Source organism: Dipodomys merriami, unplaced genomic scaffold (assembly GCF_024711535.1).
Source record: "Dipodomys merriami isolate MVZ:Mamm:240054 unplaced genomic scaffold, mDipMer1.0.p SCAF_69, whole genome shotgun sequence".
NCBI lineage: Eukaryota > Metazoa > Chordata > Mammalia > Rodentia > Heteromyidae > Dipodomys > Dipodomys merriami.
Genome location: NW_027206279.1, coordinates 5,699,497 through 5,719,465, shown reverse-complemented (window position 1 = coordinate 5,719,465; position 19,969 = coordinate 5,699,497). Strand labels below are relative to the sequence as shown.

Sequence of the window (19,969 nt, the reverse complement as noted above, 5' to 3'; positions counted from 1 at the left end):
AAAGCAGTTTACGAATACAGTGAATCCTGATCAGTGTCACTCCTTTCAACATTCTTATCCATCCCTTCCTGTTTAAAGTTTTTAATTTTATTTTAAATTTTTTGTCTGTTTTGAGACAGGTATTAATATATGGTGCAGGCTGATTTTAGTGTCATGATCCTCCTGTCTCACACTCAGCCTCCCAAGTGTTGGGATTATTCTGAGCCATTTTGCTTGGTTTAAGTTCTTAATTTTGTAAAGCTTAATTAAGACATTGTATATGTATCATGCAATATAATATATATATATATATATATAACATGCATAGGTTACAAATATAATGTCCATATTTTCTGACACTATCGTGTATATTTTTAGGCATATTAAACTTTTAAGTTCCTTAGTTTCATGATAAAAAAACTTAGTGTGGCTTAAAGATTTAACTTAGTAATTTTTGTTGTTGTTGTAAGAAAAAGTACATAAATGTAATATCTGTCTGTGTATAATATGATACAAGGTGTCCTGTCCTAGTAATTTATAGTCTAGCCTATTATATGCACTACAGGTTTGCTTTGAGTAGTGCCTTCTGTGTTAGTAAATGAAAGTGGAGAACTACTGTGTCTCTCAGACACATATTAAAGTTTTCATATTACAGAGTATTAACTATGTTTTTAATTGTGTGTTTGTGTTTTAATTCTTACAACTTAACAAGCATTGATGCCTTTTTCCTCTAGGCAATGCACGAACCATTGCAAACTTGGCAAGATGCACCATACATTTTTATTGTACATGTTGGCATTTCATCCTCCAAAGAATCAGCAAAAGAAAATTCACTAAGTAATCTTTTTACCAGTAAGTTCAGTTTGTAACTTTAAGAGTTTATGTTGCTTTCTTGTTTGTTTCCTGTATAGGAGAGAGTAAAATTGCTTCATGAGTGGGAATAACTCAGAATGTTTTTGAGCAGTGGAAAGATTGGAGAAAGAAAATGTTTCTGCATTCAGTATAGCAAGTACAGTCTCAGGCACTTGTTTACAAGTGTTTACAAGTGTCTCAGATATTGAACTTCATTTTCCTTCCCATGGTCCTCCTATGGAAGTGTTTCATTAATGTCATCTTTAAAAAAAAAAAAAAAAGGTGAAACTTGGTCACCAAGGCAAAACACAGAAAAATTTAATCACCCTTTTTTTTGTTGTTGTTAATGCCTCAACACCTTTTACTAAGTGTGCTAGTTTTCCTTTTTATAGTTGCTGACCAGTGGAGTCTTCATCTCTCACCTGGAAAATTGTAATAACTTCCTAACTAGTTGCACTGGTTTCTATTTTTGTTTCGTTCTACTTTGCAGTTTCCTTTCCTACCTTGCTTTGTCAAGTAAATATGAATAGACCCATTGATGACAGTCGTTCTTAAATTGTTCTTGACTTTATTGGTACTATTGGTCCATTTTACCATTAAGTATTTTAACTATAGTTTTTTAAAATACTTGCTACTTAATTGAAAATGTTCTTTATTCTACATTTCCTAAGTATTCCTAAGTATTCTTTTTCTTCCTTTTTTATTAAAAAACAATGCTGTTTTTATTACTGTTGTTGCTATTAAGTAGTACAAAGGGTTACAATTGCATAAGCCAGGTCATGAGTCTAACTAATGCTTCTTTATCCCTGTGATCCCTTCCTTCTTTCTCCCTTATTTTCCCTCTTCCATCCCTATCCTCAGGTTCTGTTGTTCATTTTTTACATAATGTACATTGAGTATAATGACAAATTTACTCAGCCTTCCTCCATTCCTATAGGAATATTCAGCTTTATAATATAATTTGATTGATTATATTGATTGAAATAACCATATAGTCCAAATTTGATGGTTTATGCCTGTAATACTAGCTCTCTAGGTGGCTGAGGCAGAAGGATTGTAAGTTTCAGGCCAACCTGAGCTACATAGTAAGACACTCAGAGATTTTATATAAGGGCTGGGAATGTGGCTTACTGGTAGAGTGCTAGCCTTGCATGCATGAGGCCCTGGGTTTGATACCTTAGCACCACATAAGCAGAGAAAGCCAGAAGTGGCACTGTGGCTCAAGTGGTAGAACAGTAGCCTTGAGCTGAAGAGCTGAGGGACAGTGTCCAGGCCCAGAGTTGAGGCCCCACAATTGACCCCCCCCAAAAAAAGAAAAGAAAAAGCCAGAAGTGGCGCTTCAAGTAGTTCAAGTAGTAGAGTGCTAGCTTTGAACAAAAGAAGTTCAGGGACGGCGCCTGGCCCTGCATCTGGCCCTGAGTCTTTGCCAGCCCCAGGACTGGCAAAAAATTTAAAAAAAAAAAAGAAATAAAAAAATGTATATAAGCTTCTTATTCAGCATGCTAGTGCATTATATTTACCATTCTTGAGTTTCTGGGATACCACTATTTGGTCTTAATATACACATACCTATGTCCACATTCACACTTGCTCATGTGTATACATTGTTTATGTTCAAAAATTGTATTAAAATTTTCTTTTTTCATAGTCTTCCTCTGGTTTTGGCACATACGTTAGCCTCATACAATAAATTGGAGAATGTCCCTTGTTTTGTTTTGTTTTTGTGGGTTGAGGAGCTTGAACCCAGGGTCTGGGTTCTTGAGCTTTTTGTTTAAGTCTAGCACTCTACCGCTTAGAGCCACAGTGCCAGTGCCGGTTTTTGAGTGGTAATTGGATAGAAGAGTCTCATGGGAACTTTTTTGCCTGGGCCGGCTTTGACCCATGATCCTCAGATTCCAGCCTCCTGAGTAGCTAGGATTACAGGCGTGAGCCACTGTGCCCAGCTGGGCCTGAGGTCTTTATTAATTATACCTATAGTTTGTCCAATTAATTATAGTCTTGTCGAAAGTAATTTTATCAAAATTACTCAAAAGAGAGGTTGGCTTCAGTAAGGTAAATTTCAGGTTCATGTTGTTGTTTTCTCTTTATTAGCTTAAATACTTATTAGCAAAGTTTTTGAAAAAGATACCTAATAAGGTTTGGTTAAGTTAAATTCTGATTTATTGGATGAGGCTTTGCCTCCATCTGAACTGTTGAGTTTTTCTACTTGGAAGTGTTGGAGTTTTTCCATTTGGGATACAGGATGAGAAGCTGGATTATTTGCTATTTTATTGTTCCAGGAGGAATACATTACTTGTATTAGGCAACATAAATTTGTCAAAAAAGTTTTAAATGCCTTAATTTTGAAAATGGTACGTTAATGGTACTAGATCACATGAATTGAAGACAGTAAAATACACAGCAATAGGAGAATACAAGTAAGAGTGACAGAAACCAACATGATAGGGTAAAGAGAAGAAAGCCTATAAAACATATTAGTGAGCCAGGTGCTATGGCTGTAGTCCCAACTACTCAGGAGGCTGAAATCTGAGGATCACAGTTCAAAGCCAGCCTGGGCAGCAAAGTCCATGAGACCTCATTTCTGATTAGCTACCAAAAAGCTGGAAATGGAGCTGTGACTCAAATGGTAGAGCACTGGCCTTGAGCACAAAAGCTTAGGTATAGTGCCCTGGCCCTGAGTTCAAGCCCAGGACTGGACCAAAATAAATAAATAAATAAAAACCTATTAGTGTGCTGTAAGAGAACATACATGAATTGTGTCTGGAATTTAGAGGAGTTGAGCAGCTCATAAAAGGTTTCATGTGGAGTACCATTCATTCTAGGATGTCTGGGGAAAGAACTTTTCTACTTCACACTGGGGCAGGGACATGGAACCCTGTACGACCCAAAGCATATACTCTGAGAATATTTGATTCATTGTGCAATGCATACATAATGCAGTATTTACCAGGATTGACATGGTCAAGTGTGAATGACCCAATGAAATTTGCGTTAATTTCATCAAGCAGATAGTAGATAATATTTTCTTTTCATGTGTGAATGTTAAACTAATTCTGAGGCCTATATTTTGGCAGTGACTGTTGAATTGAAGGGTCCCTATGAATATCTCACACTTGAAGATTACCCACTGATGATTGTAAGTGAACTTAATATTTTTAGCCTTGACATTTAAATGAATTTAGCAGTATGTATATAAGTTCATATTTAGGAAACCCCTGTAAGCCTCTATATTTTATCTCAGTTATTTCAGTATTTTATTATTTTTTTGCCCATTCTGGGGATTGAACTCAGGGCCTGGGCTCTGTCCCTGAGCCCTTCTGTGTTCAAGGCTAGTGCTCAACCACTTGAGCCACAGCACCACTCCCAGCAATTTCTGAGTAGTTTACTAGAGATTAGAGTCTCATGGACTTTTCTGCCAGAGCTGGCTTTGAACCACAATCCTCAGATCTCAGCCTCTTGAATAGCTAAGATTACAGGCATGAGCCACCAGTGCCCAGCACTTGAGTATTTTAAACTTGTGAAGTAATAACTCAGTGATCATCTCATGTCTGACATTCATTAGGATCCAAAGAGGGTCCATCTTGATATCACCCTCTATTTCTGAGCTCACTTAGAGTATCAAAAGGGTTCAGTGTCCTTTCTTTAGTGTGTGTGTGTGTGCATGTGTGTGAGCATGTGTGTGAGCATATGCCTTTATCTAAGAATATCTTTAATCGATTTTCAGACTTCTTGGTCATGATTGTTCTTGTATTGCTTTCCTATTAAGTTTATGTTTTTGTTTAGTTCATTGCTTTGAGGTGTAAGCCTCACCTGCCACAACTTTTTCATTGTTGTATTCATTTGTATAATTTGCATCATGAACTGAAAAGGCTGTTAATACACTCTTGAAGACAAGTCCTAATGTTGTCTGCATCTGTTCAAGAGATGGTTTTTTGATTTTTTTTTTTTATATTAAGCTCCAAAGAAATAATTATTTTTCAAATTGAGAGCAGAATACATGGCTTTAAAAATTTTAGTTTATTAAGACTGTATATTAGTTTTTAATTTAGATATTTGGTTCTTGGCCCTAACTCTCCTTTTTATTTCTTACCCAATCGGATGACAGTTTTTCATGGTGATGTGCATTGTATATGTCCTGTTTGGTGTTCTGTGGCTGGCATGGTCTGCCTGCTATTGGAGAGATCTCCTGAGAATTCAGTTTTGGATTGGTGCTGTTATCTTTCTTGGAATGCTTGAGAAAGCTGTCTTCTATGCAGAATTTCAAAATATCCGATACAAAGGAGAATCTGGTATGTAATTAACATGATATTTGAGTGATTGGTTCATTGTAGAAAAATTTTCTTAAGGTCAGCAGTCATTATATAGTACTGTCTTTTTAATTAGTCATTTACATAAGTAGAATCAGTATGATTATGACTTATTAATCTTGTAGTTTATGAGTTTGGTGATGTAAGAAAGATTTGCTGAAATATGCTTGGAAATATTACAAAAGTAGTGGTCTTTGGGGAATGAGAATTGTCATCATTAAGCACCATTATTATATAAATGTAAGAAAGGAAACAGTTCTGATGTAATTGTAAGGTGCCTTAAGTTGCAAGACAGGCCTTATTTCATGTGTGTGTGTGTCGGGAGGTGGGATTATGTCTAAGAATTGATAAAAATGCAGTAATACCAAGAAGATAAGAAGGGGCTTATGGTTTAGTAAGGTTAACAGTTTGTTATAGATAGTGTTTGGTTCTGAAACTTACTGAAACAGCTTCAGTTCTATCAGAACATTTGATATTTTATAATTATAGTTCCAAGATGTACTAATTAGATCTTTTTCTTACCTTTGAAATAGTTTGACAATAGATATAAAGCTGAAAACCACACATGTTCATATATGCATATTGTGTGCTTTTCCATATAGTAACAACTATAGTTCATAGATTTTAAAATGATAAATTCCCTGATATGGGGTGAATTAGTGAAGTTGAAGGGTTTGGTAGAGTGGATCAGGTAAAAAATGAGTTGCGCACACCCACATTGCTATACTCATGAGTAAGATTATCAGTTTATATGTTTGTAAAAATTTCAGAAGAGGCATTCTTGTTGTAGTAGGCCTAATACCAGTGCCTGTTTTGAAGAAAGTCAGGTCTTCATTATGGTATTGGAATTGCACCTTTGGCTGGGCCTAGAATATAGCCCCATTTCTCTTTCTTCCTATAGTTCAAGGTGCCTTAATCCTTGCAGAGCTGCTTTCTGCAGTGAAACGTTCACTGGCTCGAACCTTGGTTATCATAGTCAGTCTGGGATATGGCATTGTCAAGTAAGTATTAAATCCAGTAGTAGAAAAGTAAATGAAAGTGATACTTAAAACACTGTTGCTGCTTTCTAGTGCTGTACTTCTGCCAAAATTCTATGAAAGAAGTAATTTTCAGCTAAAAGAAGGCACCTGTAATTCTGTAGTATTGGAAATGTTGGAAAAGTGTTGCTCTTTCACTTTATAGAGCTCAAGGCATATCTATAGATATGCAGTCTAAACCTTCAAAGTAATGAATGTTGGCACACCCAACTTTTAGAGTAAAATTTTCCTTATGCATTCAGATTATTTTGTAGGAACAATGGGCTCACTGAAACTATTATTTTTCTTTTACTGAATAACTGAAGTTTTTTTTTTGTGTGTGTGTGTGAGTGTATTTGTTGTTGTTGTTGTGTTTTAGTCAGTTGGGGAGCCTGAACTCTGGGTCTGGGTGCTGTCCCTCAGCTCTTCAGCTCAAGGTTAGTGCTCTACCACTTTGAGCCACAGCGCCACTTCTGGGTTTTTCTGCTTATATGGTGCTGAGGAATCAAACCCAGGGCCTTAATGCATGCAAGGCAAGCACTCTACCACTGACCACCTTCCTAGCCCCAGAAGTATATTTTCATGCTAAATCCAACTTGAAGTATTTTTTATTTAGAGAAAATAAAGAGTATACTATCCCACTATAATCAAATTGTTACTCCTTTTATACTCTTTATTTTCTTCATTTGGCAGTACTTAGGATTGAACTCAAAGACTCATACTGTGAGGCACGCTTTTTTTTTTTTTTTTGGTAGGTTATGGGGCTTAAACTCTGGGCCTGGGCTCTGTCCCTGAGCTCTTTAGCTCAAGGCGAGCACTCTACCACTTGAGCCACAGCACCACTTCCCATTTCTGTGGTTAATTGAAAGTCTCATGGACTTTCCTGCCCCTGTAAAGGCTGGCTTTGAACCTCAATCTTAGATCTCAACCTCCTGAGTAGCTAGAATTACAGGCATGAGCCACAGGTGCCTGGCTAGGCATGCATTTTACCACTGATCCAACCTTTATTCAGTAAAATTATTTTATTCAGCCCAGTGCAGTGGCTCAAGATGCTAAGATCAGAGGATTGTGGTTTAAAGCCAGCTCAGGCAGAAAAGTCCTCAAGACCATATCTTCGTTTAACCAGCAAAAATACTACCTTCGGGGCATTACTGAAGTAGTAGAGGGCTAGCAAAAGGTCTTGAATTCATATCTCAGCATACACACACACACAAGTACTAATCATACATACTTCTTCATTCTATCTGTATATAGCTTGCTGTAATTTTTTAAAAAGTTTTTTTTTTTGCTCAAAAAATTTATCGAATACATTGTACATAACTAGGCATTGTTTAGGTCTTGGGTATACAGCAAAGGAAAGATTTAGCATTTACATTTATTTGTGGAGAAGTAGGGCACAGACACAATTGTTAATAAGAGAGTAAAATATGTTTTTTGTCAGTAAAAAGTTGTAAGCAGAGAAAGCAAGAAGGGGGAAGCAGAATGCTAGTGGTGCTGGGTGAGTGCTGGGGCTTACTTTTGGAAGTAGGGGGTTCAGGGAGGCCTCACTTCACGATATTTGAGCAAAGACGTCAAGGAGTTGATGGGGCTGTGTATACACCCAAGGGAAGAGATGCTGAGATGTGATGAGATTCTGTATATGTTTTGAAGGTAGAACCAGAGGAATTTCCAGATGAATCAGAGGTGTGATGTGAAAGAGAAGAGGAACCCAGGATGGTGCCAACTGTTTGGTCTGATCAGGTGGCAGGAGGGGTGGACATTTGCCAGGTTCTGGAAGATTTTACTTGAACAGATTGGGGGCAGGGGTGGGGGGTGGGGAGAGTGTTGAGATCAGAGAGTATATATGGGCAGAAATTTAGTTTGGGAATCATCAACATACAGATATTATTTAAAGCTATGAGACTGGATGTAGACCCCAAGGAATTGATATAAAAAGCAAAAGATCCACAGAAGGGCTCTTGGACATTTTTTGTTCTTTAGAAGCAGTGATGTGGAGTTAGAGGAAATTGAGGAGTGACCCTGGAGGTGGGAGGCAGAATGAAGACTTGTCTCAAGGAGGAGTGCTTAGTGGGTTTTTTTGTGAGTTGTAGGACTTGAACTCAGGGCCTAGGCACTATCCCTGAGCTCTTTGTGCTCAAGGTTAGCATTGTACCACTTTGAGCCACAGTGTCACTTGTGGTTTTCCAGAGGTTTAATGGAGATAAGGAACGACTTTCCTACTTGGGCTGGCTTCAATCTGCAGTCCTCAGATCTCAGCCTCCTGAGCATCTAGGATTATAGTCACAGGTCACAGGCACCAACCATGGAGTGCTTAGTTCTGTCAGTGCTTCTGATTCAGCTAGTGGGAAGATTGAGAATTTACCATTGGATTTCTTAACATGGAAAGTGTTAGTAATCATAACAACTGCAGGTTTGGTGAAGTCATAGGGACAAAAGCCCAATTGGAGAGAGTTCCAGAGAGAATTGGAATTAACCAAATAGAGACACTTTAAGGAATTCAGTCTTATTACAATTAGAGGAATGGGAGAAGGGAGTATAATTCTTACATTTTATTCATTTAGCAAATATTTAATTGCCTCCTAATATATGCAGGAAAATACTCAAGATTTCTAAGACATACAGTAGCAGGAAATTTTTCTGCCTTCCTTTATAGAGGTTGACCTGGTATATAACAAAAAATACATACATCTAAGACTTAAGCAGATACGATATAAGCCAGTACATTTAAAACTACTGTATTAGGGCTGGGAAGTTGGCTCAGTGGTAGAGCACTTGCCTTGCATGCCTGAGGCCCTGGGTTCGATTCCTCAGCACCACATAAGCAAAAAGAAAAAAGCTGAAAGTGGCGCTGTGGTTCAAGTGCCTTGAGCTGAAGAACTGAGGGACAGCGCTCAGGCCCAGAGTTCAGGCCCCACGACTAGACCCCCCTCAAAAAAAAAAACCTACTATGTTAGTGAATCACCTGGAAATCTTGTTAAAATGTAGATTCAGAATTTGTAGTATTTTTAATATTAAAGATATAAGGCTTTTCATCCTTACTGAAATTGCTCAAAAGACTTAAATTAACCTTTGCTGGAGTTTGAACTTGCATATGCACTTCTTATTTGGTGAATTAAAATAGGTATTTGGTTATTGTTAACACTTCTAGAGTTTATAATGATATTTTGGTTATTTATGTTAGTTAAAAATCCTGTTAAAAGACACATTGCAGGGCTGGGAAGTTGGCATAGTGGTAGAGTGCTTGCCTTGCATGTATGAGTCCCTGGGTTTGATTCCTCACCACCACAGTAGCAGAAAAAAGTGGGAAGTGGCGCTGTGGCTCAAATGGTAGAATGCTAGCCTTGAGCTGAAGAGCTGACGGACAGCGCCCAGGCCCAGAGTTCAACCCCCTCGACCGACAAAAAAACAAAAAGCAAACAAACAAAAAAAGTTGGTAGTTGTTGGGTCTGGAGGGTGGATGGGTTTATTTATAATAAAAAGCTTTTGGGGTTTTGTTTGTTTTGTGTCAGTTCTGGGGTTTGGACTCAGGGCCTGGGCATTGTCACTAAGTTTTTGCTCATTGCCAGCGTTCTACCACTTGAGCCACAGCACCATTTCTTGCTTTTTTTTGGTGGTTGTTGTTAGTCGTGGAGATTGAACTCTGGGCCTTTGTGCTGTCCCTGAGCTCTTCAGCTCAAGGCAAGTGCTCTACCACTTGAACCACAGCGCCACTTTCCATTTTCTGATGGTTTATTGGAGATAAGATTCTCACAGACTTTCCTGCCTGGGCTGGCTTTGAACTGTGATCCTCAGATCTCAGCATCCTGAGTAGGATTACAGGTATGAGCCACCAGCTACTTCTTGCTTTATCTGTGTAGTTTATTGGAGATAAGAGTCTCGTGAGCTAGGCACCAGTGGCTCATGCCTGTAATCCTAGCTACTCAAGAGGCTGATGTCTTGAGGATCGCAATTTGAAGCCAGCCCAGGCTGAAAAGTCTGTGAGACTCTTTATCTCCAATAAACTGCTCAAAAAAAGCCAGAAGTGGCACTGTGGCTCAAGTGGTAGAGTGCTAGCCTTGAACACAAAAAGGGACAGTTCCTAGGCCCTGAGTTTAATCCCCAAGTCTGGAAGGGTGGGGGTGTGTGGGGAGGGGAAGGAGTTTCATGGATTTTTCCTGCCCAGACTGGCTTCGGACCATGATCCTCCTGAGTACCTAGGATTACAGGCATAAGCCACCAGTAGTTGCTTTTTTTTTCTTTTTAAATTAGTACCAGGGACAACATCTTAAGTTCTAGTACTCTATCTTGTAAGGCCATGTGTTACTAAGAGTTTTCTTCTCTCAGGTATGTCCTTGTTACCAGTAAATTTTTGGTCTGTACTAATTAACATGGGCTGCTGTTGCTTAGTTTGCCTTGCACTTTGTCTCATATGCTCACTCCATTGTCTCTGCTTCCATTTTAGGCCTCGCCTCGGAGTCACTCTTCACAAGGTTGTGGTAGCAGGAGCCCTTTATCTTTTGTTCTCTGGCATGGAAGGGGTCCTCAGAGTTACAGGGGTCAGTACTGCTTAGCCTCAATTTTGTGGTCAGTTCAGTTTCTTGTTGCTTTGAGAGGATGCATTAGAAGTATTTATGTGCTACTTTACTGTTTTCTTCTGTCACCTATGGGCAAAATGCATATTGAATATTCCTTTTCTGAAGTGTGAAGTAGAAGCATTCCAGATTTCGTAAGTTTTCAGATTTTGCAATGTTGGCATAAGTTATTCATTGAGCATGCTAATCTAGAAACCCAGAATTTGAAATGCTTCAACATCTGAATTTTTTTTTTTGTTGTAGATTTGGGGGCGGGGGAGATGTTGGGGACTAGGGATGTTCAAACTGTAATTCTTTTTTTAATCTGACCTATTAGAGTTTTACAAGTTTAATATGTGACTCATAAGGAGTTCTTTTTTTACTTATTCCCAGATCAGAATTTAGTTCCTTCTCTAAGGCAACAGACTCCCACGTATGTGTCAAGCATTGGAAACATGCACTTACTGGTTAATCTGATCTAAAGTTCCAGTGCTCTTTGCTTACCCAGCACTTTAGATTTCAAGATTTCTTTAAAGTGATGTTTCCCAGCTATTGAAGTTTCTTACTTTCTTTGAGAATTGTATATTCCCTTTGTCAAGTAAGAAAACCAAAGCAGGGCTGGTAATGTGGCTTAGTGGTAGAGTGTTTTCCTAGCATACATGAAGCCCTGGGTTTGATTTCTTAGTATCACATAAGAAGAAAAAGCCAGAAGTAGCACTGTGGCTCAAGTGGTAGAGTGCTAGCCTTGAGCAAAAGATGCTTAGGGACAGTGCCCAGGCCCTGAGTTCAAGCCCCAGGACTGTGGAGAAAAAACAAAAGACAAAGCACTGAGATCTAAATGATAAAGAAAATGGTTGTTAGAGTTGGATTAATATGGGCATTCCAGTTATTTTCTTACTTATTTAAAAATCAAGAGTCCAATAGCCTTTTAGATTTAAGGTGTTAAATTCTTTAAACTTGGCTCTGCCCTCAATGATAGTCGGCTCGTTAGGTTTTGCAGTATTTTCCCTTGAATAAAATATTTTGTAATTGCAGATATGTTTTCGACCCATGCTATCCTCTGTATGTTATGTAATTTTCTTAGACTTTTAGTAGCTTTAACCTCTTGTCAATTTCATTTTCTTTCTTTCTTCTGCTGCTGTTGTAGTATTTTTCTTATTCCTTGGCTATGATAGTAAGCCTGGTCCTCTCAGCAATTGATGCCTGTATTATTTTATGGATATCCTTTCAATAATGTCCTGATGATTAGGATTATATAAAAAGTAGTAATATCCTAGGATGAGCTGTTTGTAAAATTTTGTTATGTTATAATGCTGGACATCAGTGATCATTATTATTAATGTTGGAGCTGTTTGTGTAAAATGGGAGGAGGGTCTTTACTAGGACTTTTTGGGTATTGTCATCTCTTTCATGGTCTTAGTATGCTAGAACCTTGGGTCAGTTGCCTCTGGTGGTTAGCTGCAGTTTCATTATACTGAGATTTTAATCGACAATTTGTGTGAAATATTTAAAATTGTATGTTCTACTCAAAGTTTTGTAAGAAGAGAAAAATGATTAGATATCTTTGAGTTCAAATGTCAGACCACTTCAGATGTTATGTAAACGCAGAATTGTTACTGCTTCCTTCTCTGTGCCTCTCTCATTGGCTGTTTTTCCCCACCTCTTTTTCTTTGTCTGCAGGCCCAGACTGATCTTGCTTCCTTGGCCTTTATCCCCTTGGCTTTCCTAGACACTGCCCTGTGCTGGTGGATATCCTTCTCATTGGTCTATTTTCTCCCCTTGGAGATAGGTTTCCATTCATCTTTCTGCAAAGAGGTTTTGCCCATTTTGTTGATTTTTCCTTGATCTTGGAAATGGTATATTTTAAGTTTGAATAGCTTGAAGGGTGAGGTAAATGGATTTTTTTGTTCTTTCTTTCTTTTTAAATTCTTAACAATCATAGCATTGGGTGGCTGAGCATAAGATGAAAGATTCTGGCTTTTCTCTTTCTAAAATGATTTCGGATTTTTTATGTACTTCATTTGGTGTTATAATCACAGTTTGTGCTGGCCCTGCTTTTCCATTATCCTCTAGTATTAAATACTTTGAAAAAAGCTTGATCTCAAAATGTGGTTTTAGAATGACATAAGGAGTTTAAATCTTTTCAAATCTCAATTCTTAAGATGTTTTTCTTTCATTCAAAACCATATTTGAGATTGCCTAAATACTTCCACCCTCAATAAATAAATATAGATTCATTTATAGGCAACATTAACTAGCAGATAAACAAATACTTTGAATACTTTTTTTCCTCCTCAAAATTAAACATTTGTTGGTTAGGGATTTTGCATTTGGGTTGAAGGGTTCAAGTTTTTGAGTTTCATCTTTTTTGGCAATTTTTTGAGTCTTATTTTGGTTTTTATATATTGGTCCATATACGCAATTGTGCAACGTTACTGTCTTGATATATCAAGTATAATAAAAAGCAGAACATGAACAAAAATAGAATTTTGTGAATTTGAATAGATTGCAATGTAGCAAAAAAGATTAAAATGAAAGTATATTGGGTCTACCCAACCAAAACTTTTCTAGATCTGTCTTTTCAGGTATATTTTGTGAGTATGAACAAAGAATTGGAGTTAAGTAATAGTGAAGACTGATAAAGAGAACAGGTTCCAAGTCTTATTTATTTATTGCCAGTCCTAGGGTTTGAACTCAGGACCTGGGCACTGTCCCTGAGCTTTTTTTTTTTTTTTTTTTTTGGTCAGTGATGGGGCCTGAACTCTGGGCCTGGGCTCTACCACTTGAGCCATAGCACCACTTCTGGCCTTTTCTTCTTATGTTGTGCTGAGGAATCAAACCCAGGGCCTTGTGCATGCAAGGCAAGTTCTCTACCACTGAGCCACCTTCCCAGCTCCCTGAGCTTTTTTTTTTGCTTAAGGCCAGCACTCTTAACACTTGAGCCACAACACCACTTCCAGCTTTTTCTGTTGGTGTGGTACTGAGGAATCAAACCCAGGGGCTTCATGCATGCTAGGCAAGTACTTTACCACTAAGCCACATTCCCAGCCCCCAAGTCTCTTATTTTTATATCTGTACCTCATTTTGAAAGTTGGGCATGAGAGAAAATATCAGTAGTAGTCATCAGTTCTCTTTTGTCCTTCAGTGATAATGTCTCCTTGGGAGTAATGTTCTGAAAATGGAGAATCACTGCTATTCGACTCTTATGTACCTAGAATGCTTAGATAATTGGTTGTTCCTCCTTATTTACAGTAGCACAGGAAATGTAGCACTTTCATAAGATGGCATAGGGTAAAGGGAGGAGACATTGAGTGTAGAACCCTGGTTAGTTGATGGCCCAAGTAAAATTATGAGGCTACACTGGGCAGGATAAGAATAGAATCACCCACCTTGATGATGGTATTGATGCTTGCCACTCAATTTTATCATTTGCCTTTTTTATTTTTTAAAAATTTTCTGGAAAACCTGATCCTATCTTTCTTTTTCTTTTTTCTTTTTTAAAATATTTTCCTCTTTTATTTTTGCATTTTTTCCAGTTGCATCTTATCCCTGTTGTATATTTTCTTCAATGGTTTACTGGAAATTTAATCTTAGGAGGATTGGAATGTTTGTGAGATTAAGTGAAACTAGGAGAACTTAAAAGTCTCTGATATCTGTAGCTATTGTTATGACTGCAGATCCTCAAAGAAATCTGAGGATTCAATTATTTAGCTTTCTAAATGTTTAATTCCTTGACCTGCAAACACATATTTATTAGCCTGACTCAAACAATGAAGCTGTTAAAACTTCGGAGGAACATTGTAAAGCTGTCTTTGTACCGACATTTCACCAACACACTTATTTTGGCAGTGGCGGGTAAGTCTGGGACTTTCTTTTGTTTTGATGTAATCCTGGATTCTTTTAGAACAGAGATTATTAATCTGAGAGGCCATGAATAGGCACGGAAAATTTTATACTTTTACTAGGGGAAGGATTTTTTTTTTAAATTTTGGATTCCTTATATTTGTTGCTATAGCAAGCATTTATGCTATCGAGTACATAATTTATGTAATCATCCCAAATTACATGTTCAAGTTGTTTAGCTGATTTCTTAGTTGAAGTCTTCCTTGTGCCTTGAACGTCAATCTTCACATTACAAGAAATCTATGTGACATCACAGTGGATTAGTGAACAGTGCCCACTTTCACATCAGTGCTCAGTGTTGTAAAATGAAAAGAAATTACCATTTCACAAACCCTGATATATGCATAGATATATCCTTACTGATTGCCCTGCTACATGAAAAGGAAGAACCTTCTTGATTTCAATTTAAGTTTTTTGTTGTTCTTGTAAAAAAAAAATTTTTTTGGGGGGGGGTTCCGGTCATGGGCCCTGAACTCTGGGCTTGGGTGCTGTCCCTCAGCTCTTCAGCTCAAGGCTAGCGCTCTACCACTTAAGCCACTTCCGGCTATTTTTCTTTTTGCTTATGTGGTGCTGAGGAATCGAACCCAGGGCCTCATGCATGCAATGCAAGCGCTCTACCACTGAGCCACCTTCCCAGACCCCCAGAATTTTTTTATTTAAGTAGTTGTACAATTGGGAAAGGATTTTAGCTCTAATCAAATTCTCAATAAGATAAAGATTTTGAAAAGATGTAAAACCACTTAACTATATGGCTGAAAATCAGCCTCACAATGTTAACCTGCTACTCTCTCTCCCATCTCCACTCTTCTACTGAAGCATTTAGATTCCCTTAAGTAAGAAGAAGTTATCACATGCTTAATTGATTATCATTTTTAAGTTTTGTGATGCTTTGAGTCGAACCTAGTGTGTCATGCATACTAGGTAAGCTCTCTGCTGATCTACTCCCCACTCCCTACTTATTTTATTTATTCATTTATTTATTTTTGGGCTGGTCGTGGGACCTGAACTCTGGGCCTGGGCACTGTCCCTCAGCTCTTCAGCTCAAGGCCAGCGCCCTACCACTTGAGCCACAGCACCACTTCCAGCTTTTTCTGCTTATGTGGTGCAAAGGAATTGAACCTAGGGCCTCATGCATACAAGGCAAGCACTCTACCATTGAGCCACCTTCCCAACCCCTCTCTATTATTTTAGATTAGGGTACACTGTTACATTTACCACTAAGCATATGTAACACACAGATTAGTGTAGACCTTGGTTAGACTGGGCTAATGTCCCTGCCTCTTGGCACTACTTAGAGTAGTGAGATCTGACTTTTTAGCACCAGCTGTTTGTACTGCATTCATATTTTTCTTTTTTTTTGTTTTTTTGTTTTTTGTTTTGGGTCCAGTTGTGGGGCCTGAACTCTGGGCCTGGGCGCTGTCCCTTCAGCTCTTCAGCTCAAGGCTAGCCCTCTACCACTTGAGCCACAGCGCCACTTCCGGCTTTTTTCTTTTTTGCGTATGTGGTGCTGAGTAATCGAACCCAGGGCCTCAGGCATGCAAGGCAAGCGCTATACCACTGAGCCACCTTCCCAGCCCTGCATTCATATTTTTCATCTAACCATACACTAAAAATGAAATCAGGAAAGCGTTACATTGATAATGCTAGAAGAGGTATTTCCAGTAGCTTCTCTTCCATTTCTGGTTGAAGAGTTCCTTATGTTGCCAGATAGACAATAAGCATAAAAAGTATGGGTAAGAATATGTATTCTGAATCTTCGTTATAGCAGCAAATTTGTATTGAATATATATGGGAAAATTATTGATAGGAAGTGATTGTGATATATGTCATCAAGGATGTATGTATGGAACTCCACTTAACCAGGATCAGTGAATGTAACTGAGGATGTAAGCTGATTCATGTTCTGACCAAGATTTTTCTTTTCATACTAGCTTCTATTGTGTTTATCATCTGGACAACCATGAAGTTCAGGATAGTGACTTGCCAGTCAGTAAGTTATAAGAGCACACATTAATTAACAGTATAATATACTCATACACAAAGATGTTGATTATAGTGGGAAGATGCATAAACTTCATGTAAGAAATTAAGGTTAGCCAGGTGCTGATGGCTGAGACCTGAGAATCTTTGTTCAAGATCAGCCCAGGCAGGAAAGTCCATGAGACTCCTGTCTCCAATTAAGTGGTAGAGCGCTAGCCTTGAGCAAAATTGCTCAGGGACAGAGCCCAAGGAGTTCAAGCCCAACAACTTAACCAAAAACAAGAAAATTAAGACTAGATCTCTACTCTGAGGATTTTAATACTGTCTTAAATGTTCTGTCCATCATGGTACACGATATGGTAGTTGGGTTCTTCTTTTTTTTTTTTTTTTTTGTCGTGGGGCTTGAACTCTGGGCCTGGGCTGTGTCCCTCAGCTCTTTAGTGCTATACCACTTGAGCCACAGTGCCACTTTTGGTTTTCTAGTGGTTTATTGGAGGTAAGAGTCTCATGGACTTTCCTGCCCGGGCTGGCTTTGAACTGTGATCTCAGATCTCAGCCTCCTGATTAGCTAGGATTACAGGCATGAGCCATCAGCACCTGACAGGTTCTTTTTTTTAACTGTATAAAATGCTTCCCAAAGATGGCCATGATTGTAATCCTAGCTACTCAGGAGGCAGGAAAGTCTGTTAAACTCCTTTTTTTTTTTTTTGTCGGTTGTGGAGCCTGAACTCTGGCCTAGACACTGTCCCTTGGCTCTTCAGCTCAAGGCTAGCACTCTACCACTAGAGTCATAGCTCCACTTTTGGCTTTTTCTGCTTATGTGGTGCTGAGGAATTGAACCCAGGGCCTCATGCATGCAAGGCAAGCACTCTACCACTGAGCCATCTTCCCAGCCCCATCTGTTAAACTCTTATCTCCAATTAGCTACCAAAACAACTAGAAGTTGAACTATGGTTCAAGTGGTAAGAGTCCTATGCTAGCATTGAGCCAAAACCTAGAATGCTAGTGCCCAGGCACTGAGTTTAATCCCCAGTGCCAGCACCAAAAGTATAAACAAATGAAAACAATAAAAAGCACCATTCCCTAGAATCTCAGAGCTGTGTTGCAGCTCTGACAAGTACTGTGTTCCCTTGATGCTGTTCCTTTAAAATAGCACTGCAAGGGAAAAAAACTACACATTCCATCACTGGATATACCCAGCACTTAGTACAGTGCCTAGCACACAGCAGGCTTTTAGAAAATGTAACAAGGGCATGTAAGTGAGTGATTCTTGCTTATGCTGAAAGATTTGTTTGTAAATGTTACTTGACCCTTTATTGTAGGACTGGCGAGAGCTATGGGTAGACGATGCCATCTGGCGGCTGCTGTTTTCCATGATCCTCTTTGTCATTATGGTTCTCTGGCGACCATCAGCAAACAACCAGAGGTTCTTATACTCTATTCTGTTAACCATTAAATGGCCATGTCATCCATTAAGGTTGAACGTTAGGGAACAGTTTTAAGACTGTGTCATATAGTTGAAGGAATACCCAGTTAAATTGGGATCCTAGCTTAAGTCTCCTGTTAACTTGATTTGTGTTTTTTCTTACCTGCTTTCTCTTTACTTCTTTGGGCCTTAGAGTTTCCTTTTTATATAATGAATGGGGAATAAAATCAAGTGACAATGAAGATCTTTGGAACTTCTGACATCATTAGGCACGTGAGGGCTTTCTGAAGGGGAAGAGTTAAACCCTAATTGGAGCTTGCAGTTTTAGGAATAATTCCTCTGAATTGAGATAGTGGAGCAATGTTTGTAGTTTTCTCACTTTTCCTTCTGTTTTGCTTTTGTTTTGTCAGGTTTGCCTTTTCACCATTGTCAGAGGAAGAGGAGGAAGATGAACAGAAGGAACCCATGCTAAAAGAAAGCTTTGGTAGTGATAAAGTTCACCTTATCATTATTATTATTATTATTTTTGTTGGTCGTGGGGCTTGAACTCTGGGCCTGAGCGTTGTCCCTCAGCTCTTCAGCTCAAAGCTAGTGCTCTACCACTTGAGCTACAGCACCACTTTCTGTTTCCTGGTGGTTTTATTGGAGATAAGAGTTTCGTGGACTTTCCTGCCCTGGCTGGCTTTAAACAGCGATCCTCAGATCTCAGCCTCCTGAGTAGCTAGGCTTACAGGCGTGAGCCACCCGCTCCCAGCTGAAGTTCATCTTTTACTTGTTTTTTAAGTATTTTTTTTCACCTAAATACATTCTTTTTTATTTTATAGATTATTGTTCCTTTGTATGTGGTAAAGTTAGGTTGAAGAGAAAATAGGATGAAGCTATAATAAATTGAGCAAATAATTCCAAATTATTTGTTTGATTTTCTTGCTAGAAATAAAGAGGAAATTTAGTTTGAAATTCCTGGTATACAAGATAGAAATGGCTAGGAATGTTGCTTAGTGGCAGAGTGCTTAGTGGTAGAGTGCTTGCCTAGCATTCATGAAGCCCTGGATTTGATTCCTCAGCACCACATAAACAGCAAAAGCTGGAAGTGATACTGTGGCTTAGGTGGTAGAGTACTACCCTTAAGCAAAAAAAAGCTCAGGAACAGTGGCCAGGCCCTGAGTTCAAGCTCCAAGCCTGGCCAAAAAGAAAAGAAAAGAAAGTATCTTTTGTATAATTTACACTAAGCTTAGAATACCTCTCTTAAATCTATTTTTGCTATCATTGCTGATCTACTATAAAGTTAATTAGTTGGTTTTGTTCTTTTTTTTTCCCTTCTACAGAAGGAATGAAAATGAGAAGTACCAAACAAGAACCAAATGGAAATAGTAAAGTCAGCAAAGCAGTAAGTATGCCTTTTTAATCTTTGTCAAGCCACCAATATCTGGCCTATAGTCCTACCTACTCAGGCAGTTAATATCTGAGAATCAGTTCAAACTCAAACCTGGTAGACAAATCCAAGAGACTTATATCTAACCAGCAAGAAGTTACAAGTAGAGGTATGGCTCAAGTGGTATAATGACAGCTGTTAGTGAAAAAAGATGAGCAAGAGTATAGAGTATAAGGCTTGGAATTGATGTCCTAGTACCAGCCTAGAAAAAGAAAAAGAAAAAAAAAATGACTAAAAGCAAAAAGGCCTTGGCATGAAGGGCTGACTTAACTGGTAGAATGTCTACTTAGTACTATGAGTGACTAAATTCAAACTCTAGTTTTCCATAAAATAAAAAGAAAAGCATGAACTAAATTAACTGTGTAGGAATATGCTACATCTATAAAACACAGTTGAAAGAGATTGAAGAAAATGCAAATAAATGGAAAGACAAACTGTGTTCATGGATTGAAGGTGTCTATACTACCCGAAGCATCAGTGTAATTGCAACCAAAATTCTAATAACACAAGTGAGATGCCAGTGG

General features: G+C 38.4%; 1 protein-coding gene across 3 annotated transcripts in view; it reads left to right on the top strand.

Moving 5' to 3' along the window:
* Window positions 1-19,969, top strand: part of Tmem87a (transmembrane protein 87A) — a 34,022-nt gene that overhangs the window by 8,661 nt on the left and 5,392 nt on the right. For 2 of the 3 annotated variants that reach the window (XM_070005899.1, XM_070005897.1), the window contains exons 7-17: window positions 714-831; window positions 3,906-3,967; window positions 4,937-5,120; window positions 6,040-6,139; window positions 10,596-10,689; window positions 12,385-12,457; window positions 14,455-14,559; window positions 16,539-16,597; window positions 17,910-18,013; window positions 18,424-18,497; window positions 19,339-19,400. In XM_070005899.1, coding sequence (XP_069862000.1) covers window positions 714-831; window positions 3,906-3,967; window positions 4,937-5,120; window positions 6,040-6,139; window positions 10,596-10,689; window positions 12,385-12,457; window positions 14,455-14,559; window positions 16,539-16,597; window positions 17,910-18,013; window positions 18,424-18,497; window positions 19,339-19,400 — 1,035 coding nt within the window. Of the gene's footprint in view, window positions 1-713; window positions 832-3,905; window positions 3,968-4,936; window positions 5,121-6,039; window positions 6,140-10,595; window positions 10,690-11,851; window positions 11,928-12,384; window positions 12,458-14,454; window positions 14,560-16,538; window positions 16,598-17,909; window positions 18,014-18,423; window positions 18,498-19,338; window positions 19,401-19,969 lie in introns of all 3 variants that reach the window. The other variant, XM_070005898.1, reaches the window with a different exon arrangement.